The following is a 27992-nucleotide window of genomic DNA, read 5'->3' as shown; positions in this document are numbered from 1 at the left end:
AGTCCTGTAGTTTATGATAATCTACTCTGCTCTGTGTCTACACACTCAGATACATCTAGTCCTTTCCTCTGTGTATGTATACTGTATTTTGCAGTGTGTGCGCAGTATGTGTGAGTGTGCGTGAGTGTGTCTGTGTGTATGTGTGTGTGCGTGTAATTCTCAGTGTCTCAGAGGCTCTTTGTCACCAACACAATCAGCAGAGAGTCTTTATATCAGGACCAGAGTTTCCACCATTAACTGTCCTCAGTGTCTCGGGACACGATCCACTGTGGAGCTGCAAGGAAATAGTTAATTTGCATGCAAAGCTTTAAAACACAGAATGGACACATACTGTATGATACTATATCACTACTACTACTAATATTAATACTTCTTCAAATTTTTATATGTAATAATTTGGCTTTCCAAAAACAACTATATAGATTATATCAGTATCACTTTAAGCCCAGTATTTAGCATTTATAAGCAGTATATTACACTTGATAAAGGGTTTATAACACATTATAATATAGTCGTAAGCATATATAAGGACATTACATATTATATTATACAAGTGTTTATTAATGTACAGTAATTATAACTTCTCCCATGTAGACATATTTTATATTAGTACAACTGTGTTTTACTACATTGTCATTTGTTATCTGTTAATACAGCAGACTCCACTTATGGGTGTATAAACACATATATCTGCTTACAACTACATTATAGTGTGTAATAAATTTGTTAAATGTTTTATATACTGCTGTTTTATATACTGCTTATAAGTTCTTCATAGGGATGAGGACACCACCCTTCTCCAAAGCAGGCCAGGAAAAACTCCCATAAAATGTTTAACAATAAGATTAATAGGACGCAAGATGAAATAAGAATGAGCAAACCCCCCAACTGATATCAGCTGCTCCTTGTGCACATAACAGAAATTATAAATGAAAGGCGAAAAAAGGTTATATTTATAAACTAGATCTTATTTTAGTCATTTTGGCCATTACTGGCTGTAGTTCTATTAATTTCTTCCCCTCAGTGGCAGAATATATAATTTACATTAAGTATGCGATTTGGTAATGGTTTATTCATGAATGTTCATCTGTGTATTCACATAAGTGTTGCCTGTTGTGGGAAGTGAACGTCTTGTGCTCTTGTGAGAAGGCTTGGTCCCTTCACACACACACACACACACACACACACACACACACACACACACACACAGTATGCAAACTGTTGTGAACGTCCATATCTCCAGCGTGGCAACCAAACAGATATAGCTTCAGAATAAGGTGAGAAGGGAAGAGGCAGAAGAAAAATTAAGAAAAGAGGGACAGTTCTGGTTGCAAAATAAAATCACTAAAGGGGCGTCTAAAATTAGCAACAAGCACTTTTGGTTCTGCATCATTTAAACTGTACATGAAAAATGAAGAGGACAAGACTCTCATCCAGGGAGGAAGGATGCGAGGGTAGCGAGGGTGGAGGACAGACTGGAAATAGATGAGGAACACTTGTTATAGACCAAAAATAGATAGAAAAGAAAACAAATAGCATATTATTATCATCTTTATTCAAGGAAAAATTGCAAGAAATAATGTTAAACACCAACTATTAAAACATTGATTTATTAAAAATCTTAATAAATGCGGTTTTATTTTAAACATATTAATAAGGGATGTTACAGAATATACCTAATTTGCATTTGAATGATTTAACCTGATATTAGTAATAATACAGCAGTCGTAAATCTACATTATAATACTGGCAGCTAAACAGCATAAAAGCATGTCTAGAGTTTATAAAATGTCTTTTGTAATGTTGGTACATACATTAAAGCACACTGACTTACAGGAAGCCTTATCAACACTAACTGTGATCGAAAATATGATTATGAAGGCTATGTTTAACCTGGTGTTAATATGCATACCTGTATAAATAAGAGACTGAATGGTAATGAAAACAAAACATGCATACACAGAAAATAGTCTCTTAGATAAATAAAGGTTAGATTAAAAGTATTTAACAAAGTCTTCAGCCCAGAGTGATGATGAAGGACCTGTACACTTCTCTGTAGGCGTTTCGGAGCAGAACATATGGGAAGCAGCTCTCCAGCATGTCTTGACTCAAGAACGGAGACTCCTCCACAATCTAAGTGTTGAAAGTGTTAAAGGATAAAAGTGGAGTTATTCAATTTTTTGTTACTGTTAACAAATCTCATTAAAAGACCAAATCCTGTCTGCTCCAAACCCATTCACTACTAATGAAGACGTAAATCTTTATGAAAAAGTCACTAATATACAGTATACAGTATTCCTAAAACAGGTGGGTACTGCAGTTTTTAGCAAATGTTACTCAAACAGGAGAAAATAGTGCCTTTGTTGGGGACTATTTTCAGCAGTGGATTAATACACATTTGGTGTGCTAGTGAGTATTTAAGGCAGCAGGATGGTGTATATGGGATTCAAACTCAAACTACAGTGCCAATGTTCATTGTTATGAAGGAACATGTGACCCAGTGCAACAGCAAGGCTTACTGATGTTTTTTAAATTATTTTTGGGCAATAAATGTGAGTCTATCGCACAGAGGAATAAGATATATCAGCAACACTTGTTGGAAGCATCAATTCATTGCTAGTTTTGGTATTTTCATGGGATTTCTTGACAATACAAAAAATGGTGAATAACACCACTCTTATATTTTAAATACATTTGCACCATAACGTTTTTACATAACACAAAATTACTGTAATATATGTTGAGGATTTGATAAGGTAGCTGATTAACACCATTTATTATGCTCTTAATGAACTTTAATGTGGGCTGAGATTTCTGGATTCTTGACATGGAAATACCCCCTCTTTTTAGTTCCACTTTAAAATATTCATACTTACTATAAAGGGTTTATTAGATGTCTTTAATGACTTTATTATTAATCATTCATTTATTAGTGTTTTGAAGGTAGGGAATAAGCTATTATAGAAAACACTGCAGGCGTGATGGCTTATTGTAAAGAGAAAAACCTCAATTAAGGAAGGGTCATAGGTTTTTCCATCAATTACTTTATAAACCCACTTATGCCTTGTTGTAAATTTGAAAATGATTGATTTTGATTAATGATTAATATTGTACTGGCAAGCCTACCATGTGTAGGAGCAGATAGATGGACTCTCGGTTTTTGCTCTCCATTCTTTCCACGTATTGTCCCAACTGAAGCAGAGTGGAGGAGGCCAGCTGTGGAATAAGTTAAAAAGAGGCAGATCAAACAACTGGAACGTTTTTACACTGGTGGACTTGACCTCAACTGGGACAGAGGTTGGCAGTGTCTTGAGAAAGCTATTTAACGGAAATATTGTCAGAGTAGTAGTGTGCCCAAGAATCCACATATCCCTTGCCATATTATATTTGTCCGATTACATTTATGGCTTTTCTAAGATTCTTCGCACCATGCCACTATCATCTGTGTTTTCTGTGAAACTATTTATTAATTCAGTGCTTAAGAGGCCTGAAGAGGTTAAACTATCCAGTATTTCACACGAAAAAAGGCTAAGATTAGAGAAAAGTCTGAAATATAAAACTTTTTGTGTAGCAAATTTTAGATTTTCTTATTTCCAAGGTTCATCTTGTGACCCCTAGTTGGGAACCCTAGGAATGACTGTATTAATCTACTGATTTGTGAAGACCTGACATTTTTTTCTTATTAAATGGTAAGAAACTTAATAAAAACGTTTGCTACTCACCAGGAGAAACTCTTTGAGGTGCTGCTCTATGTTCTTGTTCTGAATAGTGAACATGGCAGCAGCCAGCTGGTTGATAGCTGTAGCTAAACAGTGAATGTTGTTGTTGTGGCCTGAGAAAATACAAAATTCAACACTGAAAAATAAAAAGAATAGAATAACATGTCCTGTAACTTTAGCCACAAAGAGGATGTTTTCATGGCCAGACAATTAGAAAAAAAAACATACTTAATGATCCGTAACACTTTAGAGAAAGCATACTGAGCATACTTCCTCAGGCTCACAGGGTAAATCTATTTCAAACATGCCAATGGAAAATAGAGACAAAGAAAATAATCTGAGACAAACGCCACCCTGTGCTTTGATAGAAATCTTGGCTATTTGCTGCTCTTAATGTTGCAGTCCAGGCTCGGGGCCAAGCGGTAAGGGTCAGCAGGGCCACATGCCAAGAGTAACTGTATCGATGCACGTCAGCCGAAGTTATCTGTAAACAAAAGTCTCTCAGCAGAAACGTGTTTCTCATTAACCAACATACTTTGCTTCGAACCACGTCAGTCAGACTGGAAAGTATGATACACAGAGATGCTAATAAGCCTAGTGTTTCAGGGTGGAGTACCTTTTTTATACACTATCAGCAGCTGGTAAGTAATGGCTGGAAGAACTAGTGATTAGTATCTGGTTGAAGGCTGTCTGGAGAGTAATTACTGTCAAGCAGTTTGTCGCAGCTGAAAATGAATGAATGAATATGCACCTCCATGCTCTCGGCTGTAGAAAGAGTTGGAGTCAAGGGCCAGGGTAGGCAGGGACACAGCGATGTAGACCAGCAGCAAACAGGACAGCTTGTACTCCTCATCAATTGACGTGTTATCTGCATAGAAAACATTAAGAGATGAAAGAACACAAAGCCATAAGATCACGCTGTCTACAGAAGTGGCACTAATAGTTTTAGTGTTTACCTGTCTGCATACTGCCGATAGCTGTGACGAGGGCGGGATCAATATCGCATGTCAGCCCTGCAGTAGAAGCCAGCTCAAAAACGTTTAGAGTCACCTGTAAGGTCATAAAGCATTAAAGGAAGTGCAGCTATTCTGTAGAAAAGAGAGATGCATAATGTTGACAAGAAGTGCAATTTAAATTTAATGCACCATTCGAATTGTCATCGTTTTGTTGCATTTTCCCGCTGAGAAACACCACAAAAACACAGCCAATAGGATGCTGCTGATATGTGCTTTGCATATTTATGTATCAGCCACAAAAGTGAGACTGTATATTCTCTGAGGAGTGACACTAAATCATTGGTGGGTGTTTTTGCCTCGACACACAGGTTTTGATCTTGCCCTATTTCTGGTTGCATGCATGGTTGGCCTTGTCTGCGCAGAATGTTTCCACTGATGTGGTTTAGCTGCAGCGGCGATCAGAGCCTCTCTCACGGAGGCATAAGGGGGTTGCTGACGTCTTTGGGGTTATCCTGGCCCTGGTTGTGGCACAGCTGTCATACCTCACTCAAAGGCCAGACGTAAGTAAGGGAGGGGGAGTTCATGAGCCACAGTCACACAGATTGCTCCAGAGGGAGATAAGGAATTTAATTTGGTTGGTTCTAGAGAATACAAAAAAATTTGTTTCTCTGCAACTCTCCCACTTAGATCTACACTGTCTCTTATTTAAATAAATTGCATTTTGCCACACATTGTGCTACAGTATGTTCTGCATTCTTAACCTCTGATGGCAATCAGTCAATTCCCCAAAGTCACAAACATTTGGAAATATAAATACAAAAACATGCCTTCAATGTAAATACGTTCCTGTGAAAATATACTGTTCATGGGATCTCAACATTTGGATGCCTTTTTTTTAATTTTTTTACCATGTAGCTGTCATAAAGTGGTGTAAAAGGTGTTTTACCTTGATGTCAGCTTCAGGGGAGATGAAGTCTCTCAGGCACTCGATGGGCCCCACCAGGTACGGGCAATGCTTCTTCAGGATCTAGATTATAGGATTATATTACACAATATTACTGAGACCATACATAAAAAGGAAAGAAGGCAGTTTTCTTACAGCTTTATATAACAAGAGATTAGCAGTGCATGGAACCATAATTTACCTGTAATGTTTTATTTTTTCCTATTTATATTTGTAAAGCACTTTAAGCTGCATTTTGATTGATTGGTGCTGTTGTGTTGTTTTAAATAGTTGAGAATGAGGATAAACAGGGACCACTACAAGTGAATAATATGTGTCCAATTAGCAATAAAGTTGATCGGACAATAACCTGTCATTCAGTGTGTCTTTTTTTTTTTGAAGAAACTAAAACTAGTTTAAAAAAAGAGAAAATCTTAACATAGTCACATACTAGCTTTTTTCCAGAGCTTTCAACGACATCTTGCAGAGTTTGCTCATTTGTCATCACATGACCCCTGGATGTGATGGAACTTCAGTCACATGACAACAGGTGGTCATATATAGCTCATATATATAACATAAAACTTGTATGTGATGACTGATCCAACCACTGACGGAGACTGTGGGATGTAGTTGAAAGCTCCCGAAAAGCTAGTAAGTGAACCTTGAGATACTTTAAAAATAATAATTTTGTCAAACCATTATTCCCAAGGTCAAGAATGAACTTTTACTCTTAATTTTAACTTAAATGGCTTTAAATTCATAAAGTACCACATCCCCTTGTCTGTTGTACCTACACTGTATTACAAACAGTTTCATCAGCATATTAGCCGTGTAAGAGTTTTATATTATCATAAAATCTTGTTTGTTGGACATTACGTCTTTCAGACAGTCCTGTGCCATTGATCTGAAGGACAGGATCACCCCGATGATGGTCATCCTCTTCAGCACGTTCTCTCCACCTAGAAGTGCATATGAAACAGATCAGAGGCCCGCTTCTGTATGTAAAGCAGTAAAGGAGTGCACTTTAGTACAACACTTTGGGCGACTGTGTGAATGAGAATGAGTTGCTGTTGTAAATAATGAGAATATCATTGTGTCTGACAGGTCATCTGGTTATTTCCACTTCCAAGTGCCAATCGAAAAAAGATGGCCAAATAATAAGATTATACTTTATCATTCGATTTTTATGAGCTTTGCAAACTAAGAGATCTAGAAAAAAATGTGCTATTGTGTACCGCTGAATTTTGTGATTATAGGCTCAGAAGAAAGAAATAAGACATAGATACATTCATTTCTTTATTTATTTAGTCTTCACATACAGGTACTATAAAATGTTCTTCTTACATCTTTCTTTTTATTAAATTATTAGCAACAGCTCACTACACACAGAGACGTTCACATAATGATTTATTAGGAAGAAAAATGTAAGGAGAACATTTGAGTGCTTGCCTTATGTGTAAATTCAATGGACGTCTGCTCCTGACTGATAGCACCCTAAAGGACTTCAAGAGACTTGATATTAACACAATGAGGAGAGCCTGTTCCTTCCTTTGTTTTACTTAATTTTTCATTCACATTTCAATTTTTTCATGAATTTAGTCTGTTTGTTTTTCTTGCACCTGCCTGCAAGTGCTGACAGTAGTTTCCTTTTCTGTATCAGATTGTCTTGACAACGTCTTAAAATTAACATAATTTAACAAAATTGTATGCTTGTCTCTATATTGGTCTGCTGGTAAGCTAAAGATATGTATGTGTATGTCAGTTAGTATAGAAATGATAATGGATTCTGCTTAGAGAGTACTCCTCCTTCGCCACTTGTTATTGTTCCTCTTCCCTCTGTTCTTCTTCTCACGTTGTACTTTGTACACTACCTGATCTCCTCCTGTTTGTCTTTCTCCACACCTACATCTTTTATCCATTCCTTTCAACTCCCGACCTGTTCGTTCACATCCCCTGCCACGTTCCCCTCTCCACTTCTCACCTGTCAGCCTCTTTTTAAGATTGGCCATTTCCTCGGGCTTATCAAAGTTGTTCTTCATCTGTACCAGGATGTCCATATTCTCAATCACCAGTTTCTAACAGAAGAGAAGAAAAGGAAAAAAGTGATAAAACCATCTTCAGGTGGGAGTTATAATGGAGGGAGGACACAGCTGTGACAGATCTGTTCCTCAGTATGTTCAGAGCGCTGCAACTCCTCACTTCAATCATAGGTGTCAAAGTGGGAAGCCTGACACAGTGCAGCGGTACTAACTGGTTTCTATGTAAGAATCAACTGTTTTAAAAAAGATACACAAGTTTGAAAATAAAGTGTAACTTTAAAGCACATTTCCTCGCAAAATGAGGAATTGTGTAAATTCATTATAATGTATTTATTTTTTAAAGTCTCGCCGCTACAGACAAGTAATACTCAGAAAGTTACCCAGATGAATCAGCAGGCCACTGATCTATATCCTTAAAATGAGCCTTTTGAATCATACTGTACCTTCATCTCACTGACTTGAGAGGTGATGTGCCACATCAGGTTCTCACTCAGAAACTTCAGGCCATATGGACCAATTAGCTCCGCCAGGGCCTGTAACTCTGTTCAGGAGGTGATATGAATAATTTAAGGATCATGATTGGAGGAAGATAAGGGATGTCAAGCAGCCAAACATGTTACAAAAATGCACAACAGAACCAGGCTCTGTTGTGGAGACAGAGTGTCAGAGTTGTGAATCTGACACAAAGCTCGACTCTCTACCAGTGGCAAAAATAAGAGAGGACAACTGCAGCTATTAGACCTTTCACTCAGCTCAACATCTCAGCCTGAATATGGATGGATAAGGACGTGTGTGGTTAAAATTGGAGGTGGTTAATGGATGGGCGAGTGAGTCACAGTGAGGCAGGCAGATACCTCACTATGGAGTAAATATAGACAACAATGATGACATTGTGAGAGGGCGTCTATTGAAATGTAGTGGTCTCCAAGGTACTGTGTGTGTGCATGCCTTATGAATGCATCTCTGAACGTAGGTGTGTATAATATTCATGTTTACTTGTGTGTGCATAGGTCAAGGTCTGTAGTAGAGTGAATATAGCCTTAATACAGTCATAAGGAGGTCCACTGCTCCTACAAGGTAACATGGAGTCAGAAAGGAAGGCTGTGTGGAGACAAGTGATGCTGGAATAGTTGTGAGGCAGGGACGGAAGAGCGGGAAAGATGACAAGCATTACTGAACTTTACATTAGCCAGGCAGTGTCAGAATAAACTGCATGACAGGCAGTGTGAAAGAAAACACCGTACACCACCACAATGACAAGCTCCACATCCTCTTGAGCAATAATTCTTCCTGTGGATGTGGTATCACAGGAGTGAACGAAATCTGCAAGTTGTGCCTTTTGAAAAGAGCGAGTCATCTCTTGGATCTGTGGGTCCGTGATTAAACTTCAGAGTACATGTTCATGTGTCTGCAAAAAGTGAAAATGGAGGAAAACACTTCTATCTCACTGATACCTTTTTGTGCTTGTCATGCACAAAAAGACAAGCACAAAAAGAAATGTGCCTCAAGGTTCATACTGACATATTGACTTATGCTAGAGATTAATTTACTGGAATTAAGCTCTGGGGCTGACCTGATACATCTGAAAACTCCTCTGCTCTGAAACTTGGGTCGTTGTCAGTAGTCTGGTTGACGAAGCACTGCATTGTGGGACAGTGAACGATGAGGGAGTTGCTGGCCTGACGCAAGAGACTCTCCAGGTACCTGAGGTGTGGAAAAAAAACCCAAAACAAAACTTCTTCAGACTTTACACTACAGATGTTTGAATTAAAGAGAGTAAAAGGTGCAAGAAAGACAGGAAACAAGGCAGAGAGAGAGAGAAACCAAGAGGATGTACTTGTGTGTGCTACTTGCTGTGCTATATGAATGCAAGATGCTTCCCGTGCCTTTCTGTGTATGATGGTTATGCTATACACCTATATATTACACACACCAGTTTGTGTAGACAGACGTAATGGTCTGCACTCCACGAGAGTCCAGTGGCTGTGTTTGCTGCAGCAGGACACTCTTCACCAGCCGGGTGACGTCCACATTGATGTAGCTGGAGAGGCTGTGCAGGCTGGCTGTGTAGGCTCTTAACCCCGCCAGGAGGTCCGAGGGACGGGCTATCTCCTGGGTGGTCTGGTTGTAATTGGCCATTCTCACGATGATCCTGGAGAAACATGTTTAACCAATGTCACTTATCACCAGGCCAGAGTGGACTGAGGGCGGACAGATGGGACCTTAAAACGGGTTAAACGAGCCATGGTGGCATGGTACTATACTCTCATTAGGTCAGCACATTCACTGCTCCAGGGCTTCACTGAAATTTTATTTATTTTTTTCAGGGCCCTTCACTCTCTCTCTTTCTCTCCCTGACTAAACTGTATTTACAATTGTGGCCATGGAAGGACCAATCACTGCGGGTGTGCTGCTACTCAAGGGTGCTAATTTTAGGGTGACAGGGGAGATAATCATCAGCTAAGACAGGGAGACTAAGCAGAGCATATACACAGAAACATTAGGTTGCCCTGGTACCAAGCCCTAATCTAAATAACAGTTCGCACTGAAGTGACACAGAGCAAGGGAGTGACATGATGGATCTCTTCTCAGATTTTTAAGTGGGTGCAACACAGCCTGACATAGGGGAATCAGATACAAATGCAGGGTTCATTATAGTGATGGAGGAGACATTTCGCAAGACACAAGCGCCAAATGATTCCCTAACTGTCAGGAGGACAGAAAAAACTGTGTACAAATCTGGAAATGAGTGACAATTTGGAGAAAATGAAGCTCGATATTCTTTTGAGTTTTCCCAGTGCTCTGTCACATCCTGGTCAGAGTGTTTAACTTTTCTACAGCCCTTGTTTAGCATGGACGCCAGCCTACTGGACAGTTGCTATGTGAGCATTCAAGCAATGACTTTGGTCATGGAGTCAGCAGAATAAAAACAGTGAAATGATGGCATTATGTTAGCACACTGAGGTACAATTGTACAGCACATTCACGCACTGGCAGAGGAAACAATATTACATAGACAACATGTTCCTTTCACTATGAAAGTGGGCGCTCATGTCAGTAATTTGCACATTTCTGACAGTAATTGTGGAGCTGCTGAAGTGACATATGCAAAAAACTCCAGACCCTTCTGGTGCACATGAGATAATTTCTAGTGTGCACAGGAAGCTTTACAGGAAGAAAAATGGCAAATGTCACCTCAGGGACTTTTATACACCTTCAGGACTCATTACATCATCCACATTTATTCAGAAAAATATGATAAGGCCCCTATCCCCACTCAGCATACTCAGAGAGGCTTGTCTCCAGATGAGAAAGGAGGAACTCTGTGGGAACAATGATGTGGTCAAAGACAATGAGGTCACTGCAGAGACTGTAGGAGGAGCAGAGCTCTGTCAGCATCAGATGCATCTTGTCCACACTAGGAGAGGGAGAAAGAGAGAGAGAGAAGGGAGGATGCAAGTCTTTAGGAACTTAAGACAAATATTTTGACAATGACGGTAGTATGGATGTGCTTTTCTCAGACAAATAAGGTAATAAACATGTTAGAGAATTGTAAAACATCTCCAATCTGGGGCAGCAGGGAGGAAGACTGAGAGGAGGGAGAGAGACAGCATTACAACTCAGACTTAATTAGTGAGCTTTGTAACTGTAGCTATATACAGAATATGATCAAAACGATAAAAATTCCAACTATAAAATGTTTTGCCAGTAAAAGTGTTTTTTTAAAATGCTAAGGCATTTTGTTTCTTATTTTTAATGGCTTGGTTCAGTATTCATCAACCCTGACTGATTCATCTTAAAGGGTAATAAAGTTCAGAACAAATAATGCCTTGCAGGCGAGAGCATTTTAATCCTGTCTTCCTGATAATTTAAGGAAAGAAATGCATCATGGGGTGAAGGAAATCATTTGAAAATGTCAGCAGATATTAAAATATTTCTACCAACATGACCTGCATTAACCTAATTCTCACCGTTGCAAATCAGAATCGTACACTGTCGAATGTTTATTTAACTGCCCTTTGACCTGAACAAGTGCTGTTTATAATGCTGCATGTCTCCAGAAATCAGAGATGTATTAATTACACTTACTTTTCGAAACTTCTGCCAATTCAGTATAATTATTGAAGGATGAGGTGGAGTGAGATAAGTAGAGAAAGTGATGGTAATAATCAGGGAAACAAAAAAGAAAAGCTGACTTGGTGACGACGGCCCGGTCTTTCCTCTGGCTTTCAGTGCCTGGCTTCTCTTTCTGGACCTCTCCTTTCTTTGGCAGCGGCTTCTTTTGCTTTCTATGGCGAGCTGCGCTGATGGCCTCAGCACAGTGCTTGGGCATCAACTAAGGGGTTATCAAGTGGAGGGGGGGTTAGAGAAGGAGAGAAGAAGGGGGAAAGAAAGAGAGACAGACAGAAAGAAGAAGAATTCAGCCCAGGAGATATTGGGTAATATGCTCAAAGACAAACATGGGAGTTTTCATTCACATTGGAAGCACTCAAAAAGTAAACACATGTGTCATATTTTCCTCAAGGGATTAGAGAAACAACACCACATTAATCAACTCCAGAGTTTTAGACCCATCTTATCATTTTATTCAAATTCTTCAGTCTGTCCACTGCCTCCAGCTAAATCCACTAATGCGAGCTGTGACTAGTGTGATTATATTTGGATATGGAGTTTGGCAGAATCAATCTGCGCTAGATAATGAGTTTAAAAAAAAAAAAAAAGCTGTAATACACTCAGACTTCACCTGGTCATTGAGGTTGCACTGCTCAGCACATATCTCTAACACAACACTGCTGGTCAGCTTGGCTATCTGCTCCAGGAAAATCACACACAGGCGCAGACTCCTCTTCTCCATTGCCTCTGTCTACACACACAAACAAGTGCAGTGTGTGTGAGCGTGCACACGTGTACAACGACAGAGGACACAGTTAAGCTTGAACACAGAAAAATGCATTCCTGGACACACCCATACACACACTAAAGTAGAAGACGTATTTTCTTGCCTGTGATTTAATATTATAAAGCCAAAAAAGTTATGAATGAAGAAAATTATATGTTGCTGTTATGATGTAGCTGGTGTGATAAAAGTGTTAGAAATCAAACTTCATGTAGAGTGTAACCAGTGTCTTCACTGCCTCTCAGCTGATGATTAATAGCTTGGTCAGCAAATGACTGAACACTGACCTCTTCTGGGCAGAGAGGGTGTCCACACTGGCTGAAGTGAGAACAGACAGACGGGAAGGCCAAGAGGTAACGCCTCATGGTCGTCTCCTCACTGCTCTGGCAAAACATCTTCTCAAAGACACGCGGGTAGAAACTGGAAAACAAAACATCAAAGAATTCAACCTTGTAGAGAAGAGAAGAAGAAGAGAAGAGAAGAGAAGAGAAGAGAAGAGAAGAGAAGAGAAGAGAAGAGAAGAGAAGAGAAGAGAAGAGAAGAGAAGAAACTGACCAGAGTATGGACACATCAGATGTCTCCTGCAGAAGTTCTTCCAGACTGTCCACCATCCTGGTGTGAAACTGAATCATGTTCATCACCTTCGCTAAGTCAGGGTAGTCCTTTATTGGAAGAGGTGCCTTGTTCACACTTGTGTAGGCCTAAAACAGAAGACAAAGAAAACCTTAGGGTGGCATTCACCAAGTTTTACAATGATAAGTGAATATTGTGTGATATTTGATATGTTGCAAAAAACCTTCCTACCTGCAATCTCAACCAGTCCAGTCTAAGTGCTCTGAAATCAAACTCCTCTTTGTTTTCCACTGCAGAGTCAAATGGAATCCATCATTATTCAAATAAAATTTCTTATGTTGCATTTTAAATAGAGAAAAAGATTGGGGTGTAAAGTAATCTGCAGTACTTTGTTGTGATTACCTTGTTTGACTGACAGAGCAGACAGGGTTGAGACAAATGAGCTCACCAGGACTGACTCCTCTTCTGGACATACATACATGTTCTGCAGAGGAGAAAAAGGTTTCTAAATGTATACTGAAGAAGAAGAAGAAGAAGAAGGGATGCATTCAGTAATAAAAACATTGCTGCCTTTCCCATTTCTGCCACTTCTTGCACCTCACTTAATGAAAGAATCTTTTAAAAAATGAAGATTTTGTGTTGCACCTTATACTGTATAGTACACACTGCACATTCTCATCAGTTTATGCAAACACACACACACACACACACACACACACACACACACACACACACATGCTATCTACAGGTACCTGTATGGTGTCATTGAGAACCAAGGCATCAAACTGTGCCAGGTACTGGACATGGTAGCGCTGAACTACATGGTTGTGCTTTTTCATCAGACCTCTTAACTTCTCCATGTGGAACAGCAGCTCTGCCATCTGACTGGAAAAACAGAAAAGCTATTTAACACCAAAAATATTCACTTTTTATTACCGTTCAAAATTAATCTTATGCACACTTTATGATAACTGCACCACTAAAAACTCATGTACATAGCTGCTGCACTGTTGAGAAACATCTGAAGAGTGGAGCTGTGGCGAGGGAGAACTTGCTGGCTGCCAGATTTTTGCACACTAACATGACATGGTTTACGTTTACGTCGTCTGCACCCATGACCTACTTGTCAATGTAGTCCTCAGGCGTCTTTATCTTTGGCATATTCTCAGAGTGTCTGACGAGCCACAGGACCTCGTCACGGGAAAATGACAGAGCCATGAAGACAAACAGGGCCTTGGAGATTTGATTGGCACACAGAACAGAGAAGAAAGGGGAATGTTAGGAAAGAGTCTCAGCTATGATTGGTAAAAGTCATGATTACTATGAAATGAAGAGTCATTCAAAGAAATTCTCTGTCCAAAGGACAGGAGGGAGACCCCAGAGTCCAAGATGTGTGCAGGATGGAAGCTGGATCAAAGATACCATTTTTCATTAGTCATGTGACCAGAATTTCATTTTGGACTTATAACCTGCAGTAATGCAATGATTTAAATTCCTCAGGCACAGCTGTTATGCTCATTACTGTACTTCTACCTTTGGTCCCAGAAGTCCAGGTTCATCCTCAAGAACTTTAAATAATTCCATCATCGCTCCTCTCAGAAAATGTCTCCTCTCTCTGTGCATGGCTCCACTGGTAATAACACAGAAAATGGACATGGACATTTGGTTCCCACAGTTCAATTAAAAGTAAACACAAATCGATGAATATTTATGACACAAAGGAGGAAAAAACTTTGCTTAGTTTCCTGCCAGTCTCACCAGTTGACTATAGCGTGCTCACGACATTCCTTGATGTCTGCCACTCGCTTGCTATACCTGAAAAAAAACAAGAAAAAATCAATAAACAATAGGAAGAAGCTAATTAAAAAGCAGTTACGGATGGATTAATCCCAGGGGTCAGGGAATATCAACCTTTTTCAAATGTGTATCATCTTTGTCTTGGCATGTATCAACTTTGCAGTGGATTCAGTTTTTATCTTCTGAAACTCTGATGAAGAAATTCGAAGAAGTCTTCCACTGTAATCAATAAGTGCTGTACTATAATCTCTAGGTTATGCTGTACATCATATCACGTTCATCATCTCTAACTTTTAGTCTATAATCTAAACTCTTCTTCTCCTAATATGAAGACACTAAGGCCCAACACTTACTTTTGTTACTTTGTTTGTTAATTGTAATTTTGAAAGTGTTGAAAGATAATTTAAGATAATTTTACTGCTATACTCTCATTAAGTTGGCCTCAGCTTCAACTGCATGTCTAGCAGTTTTATGGAAAGTTACTTTTAAAAATATACTTTACTCAATAGTTGCCTTAGATATGTTACAAATGTATTCGATACAAAACTCCTAGAATTTTGCATTAGAGTCATTTTTGCATTACCTACTTCAAAAACAGAGCTTAGCAATATCCTGGAGCTTGTGCTGCTAACTATGTTGTTAAATGATTGTTCTAAAAATATTTTTCACTTTTGATGCAATTTTGTTTATTGCAAACATTCATAGATATCATTCATAATCTTTTTAATTGGATGGTTGTTTTAGCTGTAATCTTTGTAGTATCTGATATATAATAATCCCCCCTAAAACTCATACCTAAATTGTCATGTATCTGTAAAGTATCTGGCATTTAAGACTGCTGATAAAGGCTCAGTCCAGCTCTTTATATTCAGTATTAATGAGCAATCAAAGAGACCAGACGAGAGGTCCTCAACAGTTCAGGACTCTTTAATCCAGGGCAGTGAAATGAGAATGGCACTTAAGATGCATTTTTTAAATTTTTGTTAAATATGAAGGTGCGTTATCTTGTACCCATTGCCTATGAAATTACTTTAAAAAGTTTTATTCATCAACTAGGACTATTTCTCACAGTGTGTAGAGAGCATACTCTAGCAGTGCAGCTTACATACCCTTTGATGCTGTCGAAGAGGTCCTCGGTGACCTTGTGTATGTTGAGTACCTCATCTCTGGTGAGGGTGAGGTAGAAGCCGCTCCGCAGAGCCATCTTCCACAGCTCCTGGGAGGCCTGGTTTGTATTCAGGCTGGTGTGGCACAACAGGAAGCCGACTACAAGGGCACAGTCAGCAAAATTCATGATACAATCTGTGGGGCTGGCACTCTCCTACTGAGTACAATTCTTTTCTTTTTCTCACATGCCAAAGTTTTCAAGATGTTAAATGGGCATAACCAAAATTGAAACCTATCATGCCAATAGTCATTTATGAATATATACTGTTGTGTGTAGTTCTACTTTTTCATATATGTGCAAGATGTCAGCGTATCTTAAATGTGCTTAGGCTACAACAGGCAAATGTCTTAAAATGCTGCATGCACTTTAAACATTTAAACAGAGTATACCTGCATAATGTTTATATACTTGTATAAAGTGGACAGATAGAGGAGGTTATAATTCAGGATGAGCAACACTTACTAATGATCCACCGCTCCATCACCTCCATAGACAGGTATTCACATGCCATCTGTGACAAACAACAAGCTTATTAACTGCCAGAACAGACACATTCACTACATCCTTACATGTACTAAGCTTATGATGAAGTAAAATCCTGTCAGTTAAACTATATGATAGCCATCATAATTATATGGTAGCAACAGCATCTTCATTGCTACGCCACTCTAATTCTCCCTTCAAAAGAAAATCAAAAGTATTTTACTTTCTGGAAATATTGACTATCTTCCCTAAATGTGGTTAAAAAAATGCACATTTTACAATGCAGCTCAAGAGACCTATCAGTATCAGTATAGTACTATATAGCCTTTAAATGATGCTATCAAATATATTGTATCTTTTCATAAGAAAAATTGTTGCCTGGAGGTCCCTGTCTTGGTTGGGCTAGTGGTCCTTTTATGAGGAAGCCACGGGCAACAGGGATCATAACATTACATCAAAGGGGCCGTAATGGCTGTGTTCGAAGACAGCAGAGACGATAACAGAGGACTGAATAGAGCAGAAAATGGAGATGGGTAGAAATAAAATTTCAGGGAGGAACACAGATGTTAAAACACAATAAAATAAATATTTTTCTAAATGATAGCTCTATAATGGGAGGACAGGGAAAATGGGACACAGAGCTACTAGTGTTAAGTGGACTGTCTCTGACCTTCAAGACAACACACATACTGTTATTGCATCTTTTGGCTGTGACACTTTATTTCACTGTGCCTCACATCATTGGAAAAAAACATATTTTAGGCACTACGCCCCACTTCCTCTTTCTTTCTCCATCTGTCAGAGATAAATACAGGAGGAGAGGTGACAGGAGGGCAACTCACAGTGTCACAGCAGGCTGGGTCCAGCATGGCAGCTGGAGCACTGAGCAGGCTGAGGAGCTGGGCGCTCCGCCACTGCTCTGCTGGCAGGTTCCTGCGTGGGTAGACCATCTTCAGAGACAGCAACGCTGCCGTCACAGACTAGGAGAGGGACAGAGAAGGACAGGACAACAGTGAGGAAGCTGGAGAGAGGCAGAGATAGACGAAGAGGCAAAATGACAGATATATAGAGAGGTGGCAACACTTCACTCCAAATTATAGCAATAACACGCTGGAGGCTCAAAAGCTGTGGTTTAATTTTTTTGCACATAGGGATATTTTATGATCCACCATACAGACCAGTGTAACTGCCAGTGTTAAAGAAGTAAATAAAAGTGACAAATCATTTGTATTATTATTGTATAATTTGTATAATTTGACTGTTAGTCATGTGTAAAGCACTTGCAAGATCCTCTTTGGCAGTTGAATGTTCACACACTGTACATTTGTGTACTTTTAGTCTGGAGCTGTTTTTCATGGTTTTGAGTAGGCCCCTTTGTTCCAGTCTTTATTCTACACTACACAATGATATTGTACAATAGTGTGCTTCCAAATTTGTGGCAACAGTTTGGCCAAACCCTGTTTCAACATGACAAACACTACGTGCACAAAGTCACATCCATAAAGAAATGATTTCTGAGTTTGGTACGGAAGACTCTGACTGGCCTGCATGGAGCCATGACCTCAACCTCATCCATCACCTTTGGGAGCTCCGACTGCGAGTCAGGGCTTATTGCCCAACATCAGTGCCCGACCTCCCTAATGCTCTTGTGGCTGAATGGGAGCAAATCCCTGCAACCAGGTTCCAAAATTGTGTGGAAAGCCTTCAATGGAGGCTGTTAAAGCTGCAAATTAATAATAATGGTTTTGGAGTAGATGTTCACAATCACACATGGGTGACATGTGTGACATACATTTAGTATTTATGTCCTGTGTTTAAATACGTGAACATAAACAAAACTATCAAAATTTGTGGTGGCGCTGCATTAATATTTTGACAAAGTTTAATTAAACTGAACATTTCATTTCAATTCAAGCAAATCATTAACAGTTTATGTACCGTTGCACTGTACTGTATATGAACAGTGACACACTGAGCTTACCCTTGTGTGAGGGCCAAACTCCTCAGTGAGCTTCTTCCAAGGATGCTCATACTCCACAAACATCTGGCCGAGCCGTGGGTAGGAGGGATCACTGCCGGATTCATTACAGTATGCAATTAATCAATGCAGGGACAAGAAGCAGTAAAAGATGTAGGACATTATAATAACACAGCATTGCCAATACTGTGTCAGTCTGGAATTACCTACTGGGATTTTACTGACAATGAAAATGTTGGGTTACATAATTTCATACAGCTTTGTTTTTTGGTGGCTGAAATAATGAAGAGCTGAGACTGTTCACTCTCGAGGGGCTAGCTGTGTGCGGTGTGCAAGTCAAATGTGACATTAAAATGTATGTGTTTGTGTTCCCTGTTCACGTCTCGAATTAAGATAAGCATTCTGCATTCTGCATTCTCTTTTTTGGAGGGTATAAATAAATATCATGCAAAGTGGGCAGACTCAAAATGTCAGAATACCACTTGGCACTCAGAAAAGGTTATTGGTGGGCTGTTGATGTCTGTGGCAATTAAAATACTAATTCATTATGAGGATCAGAAGAATTGTCGTAATGATGGATATAGAAACTCGTAATGGCGTTAATTAAAGCACATAAATGAAGCTGGATTGTCGTAGATAGAAAGCTGCACTTAGCAAATACAACTCTTTGTTGACTAAATGCTTTCTCGATCAAAAAGGGTGAGTAAATGGAAAACACATCTATCCATTCATCTAATTACTTTGTACTCCATTTATGATGTCACTTCAGCATCCATTAAGCAGTTTCATGTTTTCTCACCTGCTCCCATTGGTCATCTCATGGGCACAGTTGAACATGCCCACCAGTGCCTTCTTGTCATCGATGCGAGAGAGCGTTATGATAACAGACGTGTAGGTGATGATCAGATCCAAGTAGTTCTTGGTGAAGTCAAAGTTGACTGACTGAAATCAAAATGTTAGTGTAGTTAGTCACTCTGAAATTACTTGCTGCAGAAAAAGAATTCATTCAAAGACACTTAAGTCACCACTTATTGCGACAAATGGATCTGTAGTTATATTTGACAAAAAAGGTCCTGCTACCTAGATAAATCTAAGCCGCGTGAGATGCATCTTAAAATGACCACATTAACTGTGCAGATCAGATCACAGGAGACACAGATCACTGAAATATATAGTAGGATATACATAATGTACTAGGCAAGAGGTGCCACTTTAATTATGATAATTAAAAACTGACAAACTGAACAGGAGGAGGCTTGGAGCGGTGAGGAGAGAAAACACAGCCTGCAGTATGTAGCAAGAAGGAGTAAACAGCATAGTAGCAGAAATGAGTGAGCGCTTGTCATATTACCAGCAGATGTTGTGAACGACTTGTCTTTCCCTGACTTAACATAATTGCGAGCCACACACTAAATACTCACAATATCAAAGAAACACTGACAGGCATCTATGGTGTTCAGCAACTCATAAACATGGTCCTGAATGAAGAACAGAGAGGGAGTAGATTAGAAAACAAAGACCCACACTGCAACAAAGCATTTAAACAACATTTAAATCTCTACATCTCTGTCATCTCTAGTGTGATTTCTTAAACACATTATCATTTTCATAGATTCCTGTAGCCTAATAATCATTACACATTTGCATATTTATATAACATCCTGATTAAGTCATTCTCGATCTTACAAATACAGATGATGCCTTGGCCTGGCTGTGACCTCCATCACAGGAATATGCAAATGTGAAGGGAGGTGTAACAAACTGCAGGAAACCACAGTGAGCTAACTGTCCTTGATATTTGGAATAAAATCAAATATTTTCATACATCAGAATAAACCACTCAATATGTAAATGTATTCTGTAAACCAAAATGTCTAAAATAATGGGTGTGCAGAAGGAAAACAGAGACAAAGAGAGAGAACACCATCATTGTCCAATATTATCAGATCTGTGTTTTCATATTTAAAGAATAATGTATATTTATTTTTCATTTTCATTGTTTTTCACTATTTGTTAATGTAGACAGTTGTTATGTTATGCTTCTTTTTCTTCCTCTGCTGTTATGTAGGTCCTCGTTGTTGTCCATGTTATGTCAACAAAGAAAATATGAAATTTAAAATGAGAACATAGAAAGAGACAGAGAGAGACACTCACCCTGAACTCTTTGACATCCAGGAAAGAGTCGTAGTAGCTTGCTGTGGCTGCCAACACTTCAGATTTCTGTCGCTGTATGCTGTTTAGATTTTGCTGCAATAAACAATGAAGAGAACTTTTCAGGTCAGGTATTATGAGATGTCACATTCTGTAAAAAGTTCTTCTTCCTGTGGGTAAGTTCATTAGCTCCACTTGCTACTTGATTAAACCATGGGATGTATGCAAATGTGTAAATGAAATAAACAAATATATAAACAAAGTATGGACACAATAACAGATACGTATATATCATATAGCAAATATTATGCAATATAATACCATAGCACTGCAACATGCACTAACTTTGTGAGGCATATCATGTATACTTCTTGTTGAGATTGTGTTATAGAGTTTTGGAACGCCAGAGAGGACGTGCATGGGTAATACTGATCGTTTTTTTAAACACTTTGTTTTCACAAGTCAGTTGTTTTACGAGCTCATAATAACACATTTGTTTTATTGAGATCAGAAGTTAATAGTTTTGTGATAACAAAGAAAATACTGACAACTGTCAAAACAGGTTTCTTGTGAACGTGGGATAGTTATTTTGTCAACTCAACCTAATGTCATAATGTTTTCAGTGAATCACACAATAATTATGTATTGACCGTGAACAAACACACCTTTTTGTGTCAAGATCCCAAAATGATACTTTCATGATCACAACAAAACAAAACATGAAAAATAAGTACAAGCATGTCCTGTGGAAAGCAAAAAAAACCCCTGAAGGTTGCAGACATACTTACAATGTTTCCTCTGAAGTCAATGTTGGGGAATTTCTTGTTGATGTACTTGATGGAGGACTCCATGGCTTTATCTGTCAGGAGGGATAGCCGCAGCTTAGGGTCTGCACAGGTCTGTAACAGAGGCAAGGAAATGATAAAGATGTGAGGATGCACTCAGCCAGGGTTTTGTAATGTTTCACTTGGGAGTTTTGGCAGTTAAATCCTGGATTTCTAACACATTGTCATGCCCTGCCATCATGCTCTGTGGGTTCTCTTGACAGAATTTCATTGTCGTTTTTAGGTAGGTTAGAAAAGCAAGCTTGTCAAAAGAAAGTCATTGAATCCAGACTAGCTAGAAAATTGTGAGCAGAGTGAGTAATAACCACCCTCAAGGTGACCTTGAGCAGGACAGTTAAAACCGAACTGCTCCTGTGGGGCTGTTTAGAAGCTGACAGTAGTTGACTGTGTAGCAGCTTCCAAGTGTGTTGTCTGACCGCAAAAATACAAAATGCATGCATGCTCGGCAAATCTTCACTGGTCAAGGTTTTATGGCTCAAAATAATACTGTTCTTTCACTTCTCCTCCTGATAAATACAATCATAAAGTACGTGCATACACATGCTCATATAGGGTTATAGAAAGAGAGATATGTGTGTGCATGTACACAGTACACAAAACATATTCTGTTTTCTCATGAGGAGGGTGTCACTTCCTGTATGTCGCATCCAGACATGTGTGGGTTGTCAAAATAAATCGGTCATACTCTCTCTGAAGTCACTTTATAATAGTTAATTACATCATCCGATTTCTTCATTATATTTTGGTAGTCTGTTCGTGTATATATTCTGATTTGTGAGTTTCTCAGCATTCAGTTCAGAATAACAAAAATTTGAGGTGACTGACAGCCCAGACTGACTTCCTGTTTGCACTTCCTCTTTGGAGAAATAAGCTCAGTTGCAGTTGGAAGACAGTGCTGCCTGCTCTACTAAGCCAGTATACACACAAACCCCTTTTGTAAACAGTACGCAGTTGTTACAGTTATCTCGCATAATTTCATTACCGCTGTTTGAGTTACAGCTTTTGAAGAGTTTCTGGACTTTAAGAAACAGTGCATTACTGATGGTTTGCATCCTTATAAGACTCTGTAGTACCTTTGTGCATTACAGATAAAGTACTTTAACATGTTTGGCATTATACAATCATCATTCTTTGTATTGTAGATACAAATGTAGATTGTCATCTGTACAATCAAGCTCTCGTTCCCTTTTAATAGTTCTATAACTAGAAATGAATGCATACAATTCTGAATATGATTAAATTTGAGTTCATTCCTAAGCAGTGAATAACTATGTAATGATATAATTACTCTTAGATGTAATTTTATATTGTGTGATAACTGTATGCAGATACAAATTGTGAGAAATTTACCAAACGTATGAGATTAAGTTAGAAGTCAAGTTCCTTATTTCTCGTTTCTGTTACACAGCCCACTCTATAAATCTTCCTATTCTCCCTCACCTTCTTAATGTAGTTCATGCGTATTAGCACCCCATTCCCTCTCTCATTGAGGATGCTGAGTTTTTCAGCCAGTTTCTGTTGGTAGTCCATGGCTCGAGAAACACTGCACCTCTCCCTCCGTTCGAGCCGTGGCCTCCTGGTCCTGTGAAGCGGTTGAACCCTCGGAAACAAGTGCACCCAGAGCCTCACCCTGCCACTAGGTCACATGGGGCTCATGGGTGGAGGTGGAGCCATGAGTTGAGTTGGGCTGAGTGTTAAAATCACCAACATACTTTAACTGTATGTTAAAAAAAGTGGATAGAAATTTAAAAGAAGAAAGAAAAATCAAATATTCAAAAATGTCCTAAAATGATAAAAAAAAGTTGTTGCTTTTAAAATACATTTGAATTTTAAGTCACATTTAAGGGACAGTCTCTGCAATTCATTGTATCACTTAATACTTTGACTTGATGCTGGGGATAAAACATATATTATCTAGATATATATTGTTAAGTAAATGAACAGCAATGTCATGCTTCCTGTCAGTTAAAAATACACTGTCTCTATTGTTGTGTGCAGTTTGAGCTACTTCCTCTTGCTCTGTAAAAAGACTCCAGTGAACAGAGATGGCAGAAAGGTACAAATCATATTTGTTATTCAAGTAGTGCACTGAATGCAATACTTTTACTTATAAAAGTATAAAAAAATACAAGCCAGTAAAGAAAACCAGGAACAGGGATGAATTTTTAGACCATTAAAAAAATCTTTTACCACAAGATGGCAGTATTTACTAACTGAAGCTGTGTTTCTCAGTGAATGAATGGGGGATCAATTATGCAACAAGTGTATTTGTGACACATTCAAACTATATCACATAAATGCCTTAACCCACACAGACTGGTAAGAAATGACCAACCTGAATGATATGATATATGGTCTAGATTAGAAGGTCTAGCTTAGACAATTTTCATCTATCCTAGGGAATTTGGCTTATAAATGTGTAATAACTCCTGAGAAAACGCTACTTTACTAAATCTTTTCTTGGATGAGATGCACTGAACCATAGGGTATAACCACACACATTATGTTGTAGATACAAGGTTCACATTCACAAAGGACTGAGCACCTTTTGTTTTTACTCAGGGGATCATAAAGCTTCATAACTATGTGACTATGTAAGATCACTGTTTTCAATGTGTAGTCTTTACTGTATCTTGCTTACTTCCTGGGCACACAAATGGATTTAAAAGGCTTGTAAATCTTGCAAGACTTCCAGACTTTGTCTCTTATAAATCAGCTGAAATCAGGCTTTGTGTTTTTGTATGTAAACGGTTATAGAAGCCTCTATGACCTGCTGGATAGTCACATGACTTCCCCATCAAGCTATTCTCACATTCAGCATAATTACTGAGACTAATGACTTTGTCATGTAAACTAGAAAGGCCCAAAGTTATTCAGCAACCAAGTGCTGTTTTCTGTTTTTCCAGCAAGAGCCCAGTAACTCCTCTTGGAATTCAGTAACAAGTTCAGTAAAGTGTGAATTGAAGAGTGCAGAGTAGAGTACTGTAGAGCTTAGAGAGAGTAATTTTCTTAATGATAGTCACTAAAGTCAACCACAGCGAGTGCAGCGGTAAGCAAAGCGATGATTGATGTTAAGTGGACTCGAAGAAATAATCTGTTTATTATTTCCCTACTGGCAGAAGCACAGAGTGTGGTAGACATGTTAACAAGGCTGTCTGGGAAAGCAGACAGGAGGATGTGAATGTGGGAGGGGGGTGGATGGTTGATGGGGTGTGGTGGACAGGGGGTGCGCAGTTTACAAACCTCTCACCCTCTGTGAACCAAGTAAAAAATTTGGATTCTTACCTGGTCCATTATCAAACAGAGATGCACGAAGCGGTTTGGCTTCCCAACTCATAATTTGTGAAACCAGGAACTTGTTCCAGACGCACAAGCTGTAGCTGGGGCTGAGGCAGCAGCTGAAACAGGTTATGGTCGCAAATACAGAATTGAGAGTAAGAATGGAGCTGTGGCATATAGAGTGGATAAAAAAACTGAGATTAAAGCTAATGTAAAACTATGCTGAGTGGACCATTGGGCTGAACCCGGTTGGTTTTGGAGGAGCACTGTAGGATATATTAAATAAAATATTTTTGAAAGGAGCAACATTTAAACAGCAGCGCAGGAAGAATATTAAATATTTTGGTTCCTGTATTGCTGCATCTGTAGCTGTAGGTTTGAAGTATGACATTTGTATGACAACAGAAATTATGGTTGAGTCATACAGGAAGGATCTACAGAAGAGCCATGATCAAGATGCAACCAAATGAGGTGACTAACAGACTGTTCTTCCACTGTATGACTGATCAAGACATAATCTATCAACTATCAGGAGAGATTTTTATAATGAATGAGTCCGGCTGGATATTCCACCCAAAGATTTCATGAATAGGGAAAGGGCTAACTAACTAGAGTGAGAGTAACAAAGTAGATTTGTGTACATGCATGATTAAAACTAGTGAAAGTGGACAGATAAAATGGCCTTAGACAACACTGTATTCCTTGCAGTCCGTGAGCAGGGCTGCAGGAGTAGGTAATGATAGAGGAAGGGTTTGAGGAAGTGCTCCCAGCTCTGCAGCCCAGATGTCAGAGGAGAGATAGCAAAACACATGGGCCTGTCTAATAAATACAATATGGGCAAGTATACAGTAATATAGGCTACAGTGGCATGAGTGTTACCTTTCTGTAAACATATCAGCATAACTATTAGGCAATTTGTTTGAATGTATTTTCAAATATTTGACACACACAAGATTAACTTGATTTATTCTGTTACATGCTTTAAGTGGATTTTTATATTTTTACTCTGCAGTTCCCCTCAGCTCCACAGTGTTTTAGTATCTTTCAGCTCATTCTTATGGCTTACTCTTTTGGTTCACTCTCATCACTTTCATACCATCATTTTTTGGCAGCAGTTTTCAGTGAAAAAGCTCTAAAAATCAACTATACGCTACCTGCCCTGCACCAAACAGTAGACAGACAGAGTTAGCGACTACCTAGCTGGTGAACATAGTGGCGCATTTAGCAGTTAAATAGCCAGAAATTTCACTCAGGAGTTGGTGGAGACCAACACAGAGCTAAAAGGAGAATAAATATTGAACCTAGCTACATTTGTCAGGTGGCCATGCGGAAGCACAACTTCAAATAATGCTGCTCCTTACCTCCTGGATGTGTAAATAAGCACCGTTTGCTAACAAGCTCACCATAATAAGTCTGTGTGGTGTTCACAGCTTGTTTCTGATGCCCCCACATGGACAAAAAAGAAATTATTGCAGGTTACATAGCGGTAAAAGAGGACATGTTATTTGGGGAGTAGATAAAAGATGCTTCTTCACGGATCTGACAAAATGGTGGATGTAACAATGTCAGTTAAAATTCAAACTGCCATGGAACTGTTCCAGTAGAGGTTGCTATTAGCAACAGAATGTTTGAGATGAACCAACTGCTGGTGGCAGAATACAAACTGTTACTCAAATAATCAAATATACAGTACAGTATATGACAGTTTACATGGTCACTGCCCCCAATGTTTGATATACGAACAAATGTTCTACAGGGCCTGTAACTACCTTTGGTCCCTTTAACTTATCAAAGGATGTGGCATTTCTCTTTTTTGAGATAATTGGAGTAAATTTGGCCCCCGGCTATGACATCCCGCACAGCATGTAATTACACATCTAAATGGCTAAACATATAGGGGAGTTAAAAGAGAAGCATTCTTCTTTGGCACGTTGGGACATGGTACAGAGACAGAAAGGAAAACAAGACACCAAGGATAATATACAGCCCTGATGAAAAGCGTTAAATAGCCTATCATTGGCAGGCAGCAACAACATAGATGTTAAATCTTAACACTTTTACTGCTTAAAGGCAGCATGGGACATATGTGATGAGTGAGGGTACATGCATGTAAGTTCAAATAAACATGACTGATGATTATCTCTTCAGAATCAGACTCACTTTGCTCTCTTGGTATATAAATTACGTGGAAAACGGGCTTTTTTAAAAGCCACTTCTTTCTGCATGCTGGCTGGATTTCTGCTATGCTGCCTCCCCAAGAGGACTGAAGTCTGTGCTCTTTTCAGCTGGTAGGAGTGAAATGGTTTAGTCTAGCACCTTCTTTGTTGAAACACAATAGCGTTTTGTATTAGAGTACTAATTTAACACACAGTGATTTTGAGGAACATTGTAATGCATCATAAAAAAATATGGATAGATAAGCATCAGTATCAGCAGATTAGAGGAGTACTCAGATCCCTGACTTAGGTACAAGTAGATATACTACAATTCAAAATATACTCCATTACACCTTAAAGTTGTGCATTTACTTAGTAAAATGTATTAAAAGTAGAAGTACTTTTTGTGCAGATCTGCTCCTTTCTTTTCCAGTGTTCAAGCAGCATATTAATGATGTAGGTGGTCAAAGCAGAACTAATACAGTTGAAGGCAGTTTAATCTATAACAATGCTTGGAGCGTCAGAGAGCCAGTCTTGTTACCTGGTATCAGTGTTGTTGGATTCATGATCTGCAAAGAATTCTTTACTACATAGAATTTAAAATAATTTAACTCTTACAAACTACATACTATTCTTTACTATTATTTCCTGTATGTTGTCACTGTCCATCAGGAGGTATTTCCACGTTAAGACAGTAGTTTTCTAACCTCAGGTTTTCATGTCAAGCTGACAGCAGTATGCAGTAGCTTACTAATGCCAGATAATGTGGGATGACAGCGGGGTGAGAGAGATTTAAAGTGAGAAACATAGATAGGAGAGAGCTGAGCGAGAGAGCAACACTACCCTACAGCTGAAAGAGGGATGCAAAATGAGAGAGAGTGACCAAATGACCCAAATGACCTGAGGCTGGTTTCTTCAAACTCAGGAGGAGTGTAACTACAGGACACCAGAACTGCCCTCCTACTTGCCTGTCTGATAATTACACAGTGAACTGAGGGAGGGTGG

General features: G+C 39.0%; 1 protein-coding gene across 2 annotated transcripts; it reads right to left on the bottom strand.

Annotated features, from left to right (window-relative positions):
* Positions 1–1538: 1538 nt before the first annotated feature.
* Positions 1539–26363, bottom strand: nckap1l (NCK associated protein 1 like). 2 transcript variants are annotated; one of them, XM_044169580.1, is made up of 33 exons: positions 26235–26363; positions 24838–24950; positions 22993–23269; positions 21496–21606; positions 20711–20803; positions 19978–20034; positions 19356–19498; positions 18560–18650; positions 17421–17558; positions 16558–16606; positions 16037–16193; positions 14889–14945; positions 14664–14760; positions 14254–14363; positions 13883–14015; positions 13533–13614; positions 13362–13420; positions 13113–13258; positions 12845–12977; positions 12405–12524; positions 11857–11996; positions 10947–11078; positions 9594–9812; positions 9234–9364; positions 8104–8201; positions 7603–7696; positions 6498–6580; positions 5622–5702; positions 4676–4769; positions 4471–4587; positions 3723–3832; positions 3127–3216; positions 1539–2133 (listed from the first exon to the last, which is right to left on the bottom strand). In XM_044169580.1, the coding sequence occupies exons 3-33, from the start codon at positions 23080–23082 to the stop codon at positions 2017–2019; spliced, it is 3372 nt and encodes a 1123-aa protein (XP_044025515.1). In that variant the 5' UTR covers positions 23083–23269; positions 24838–24950; positions 26235–26363; the 3' UTR covers positions 1539–2016. The 2 variants fall into 2 exon arrangements, with proteins under 2 accessions (XP_044025515.1, XP_044025523.1); XM_044169588.1 differs by having other exon boundaries at positions 22993–23239.
* Positions 26364–27992: the final 1629 nt, after the last annotated feature.

This window comes from Siniperca chuatsi, linkage group LG2, assembly GCF_020085105.1.
Source record: "Siniperca chuatsi isolate FFG_IHB_CAS linkage group LG2, ASM2008510v1, whole genome shotgun sequence".
NCBI lineage: Eukaryota > Metazoa > Chordata > Actinopteri > Centrarchiformes > Sinipercidae > Siniperca > Siniperca chuatsi.
The sequence above is the reverse complement of the archived record's forward strand: the minus strand, read 5'-3'. Positions and strand labels throughout refer to the sequence as shown.

What these genes read in the sequence shown, in the direction of transcription:
- nckap1l (XM_044169580.1), bottom strand. Translation starts at nt 23,082, where the DNA reads ATGGACTACCAACAGAAACTGGCTGAAAAACTCAGCATCCTCAATGAG. An exon ending in GCATGAACTACATTAAGAAG is followed by an intron (nt 21,607 to 22,992) that starts GTGAGGGAGAAT and finishes CCTCTGTTACAG; the next exon opens with ACCTGTGCAGACCCTAAGCT. An exon ending in CTCTTCGACAGCATCAAAGG is followed by an intron (nt 14,946 to 16,036) that starts GTATGTAAGCTG and finishes GTTTTTTTTCAG; the next exon opens with GTATAGCAAGCGAGTGGCAG.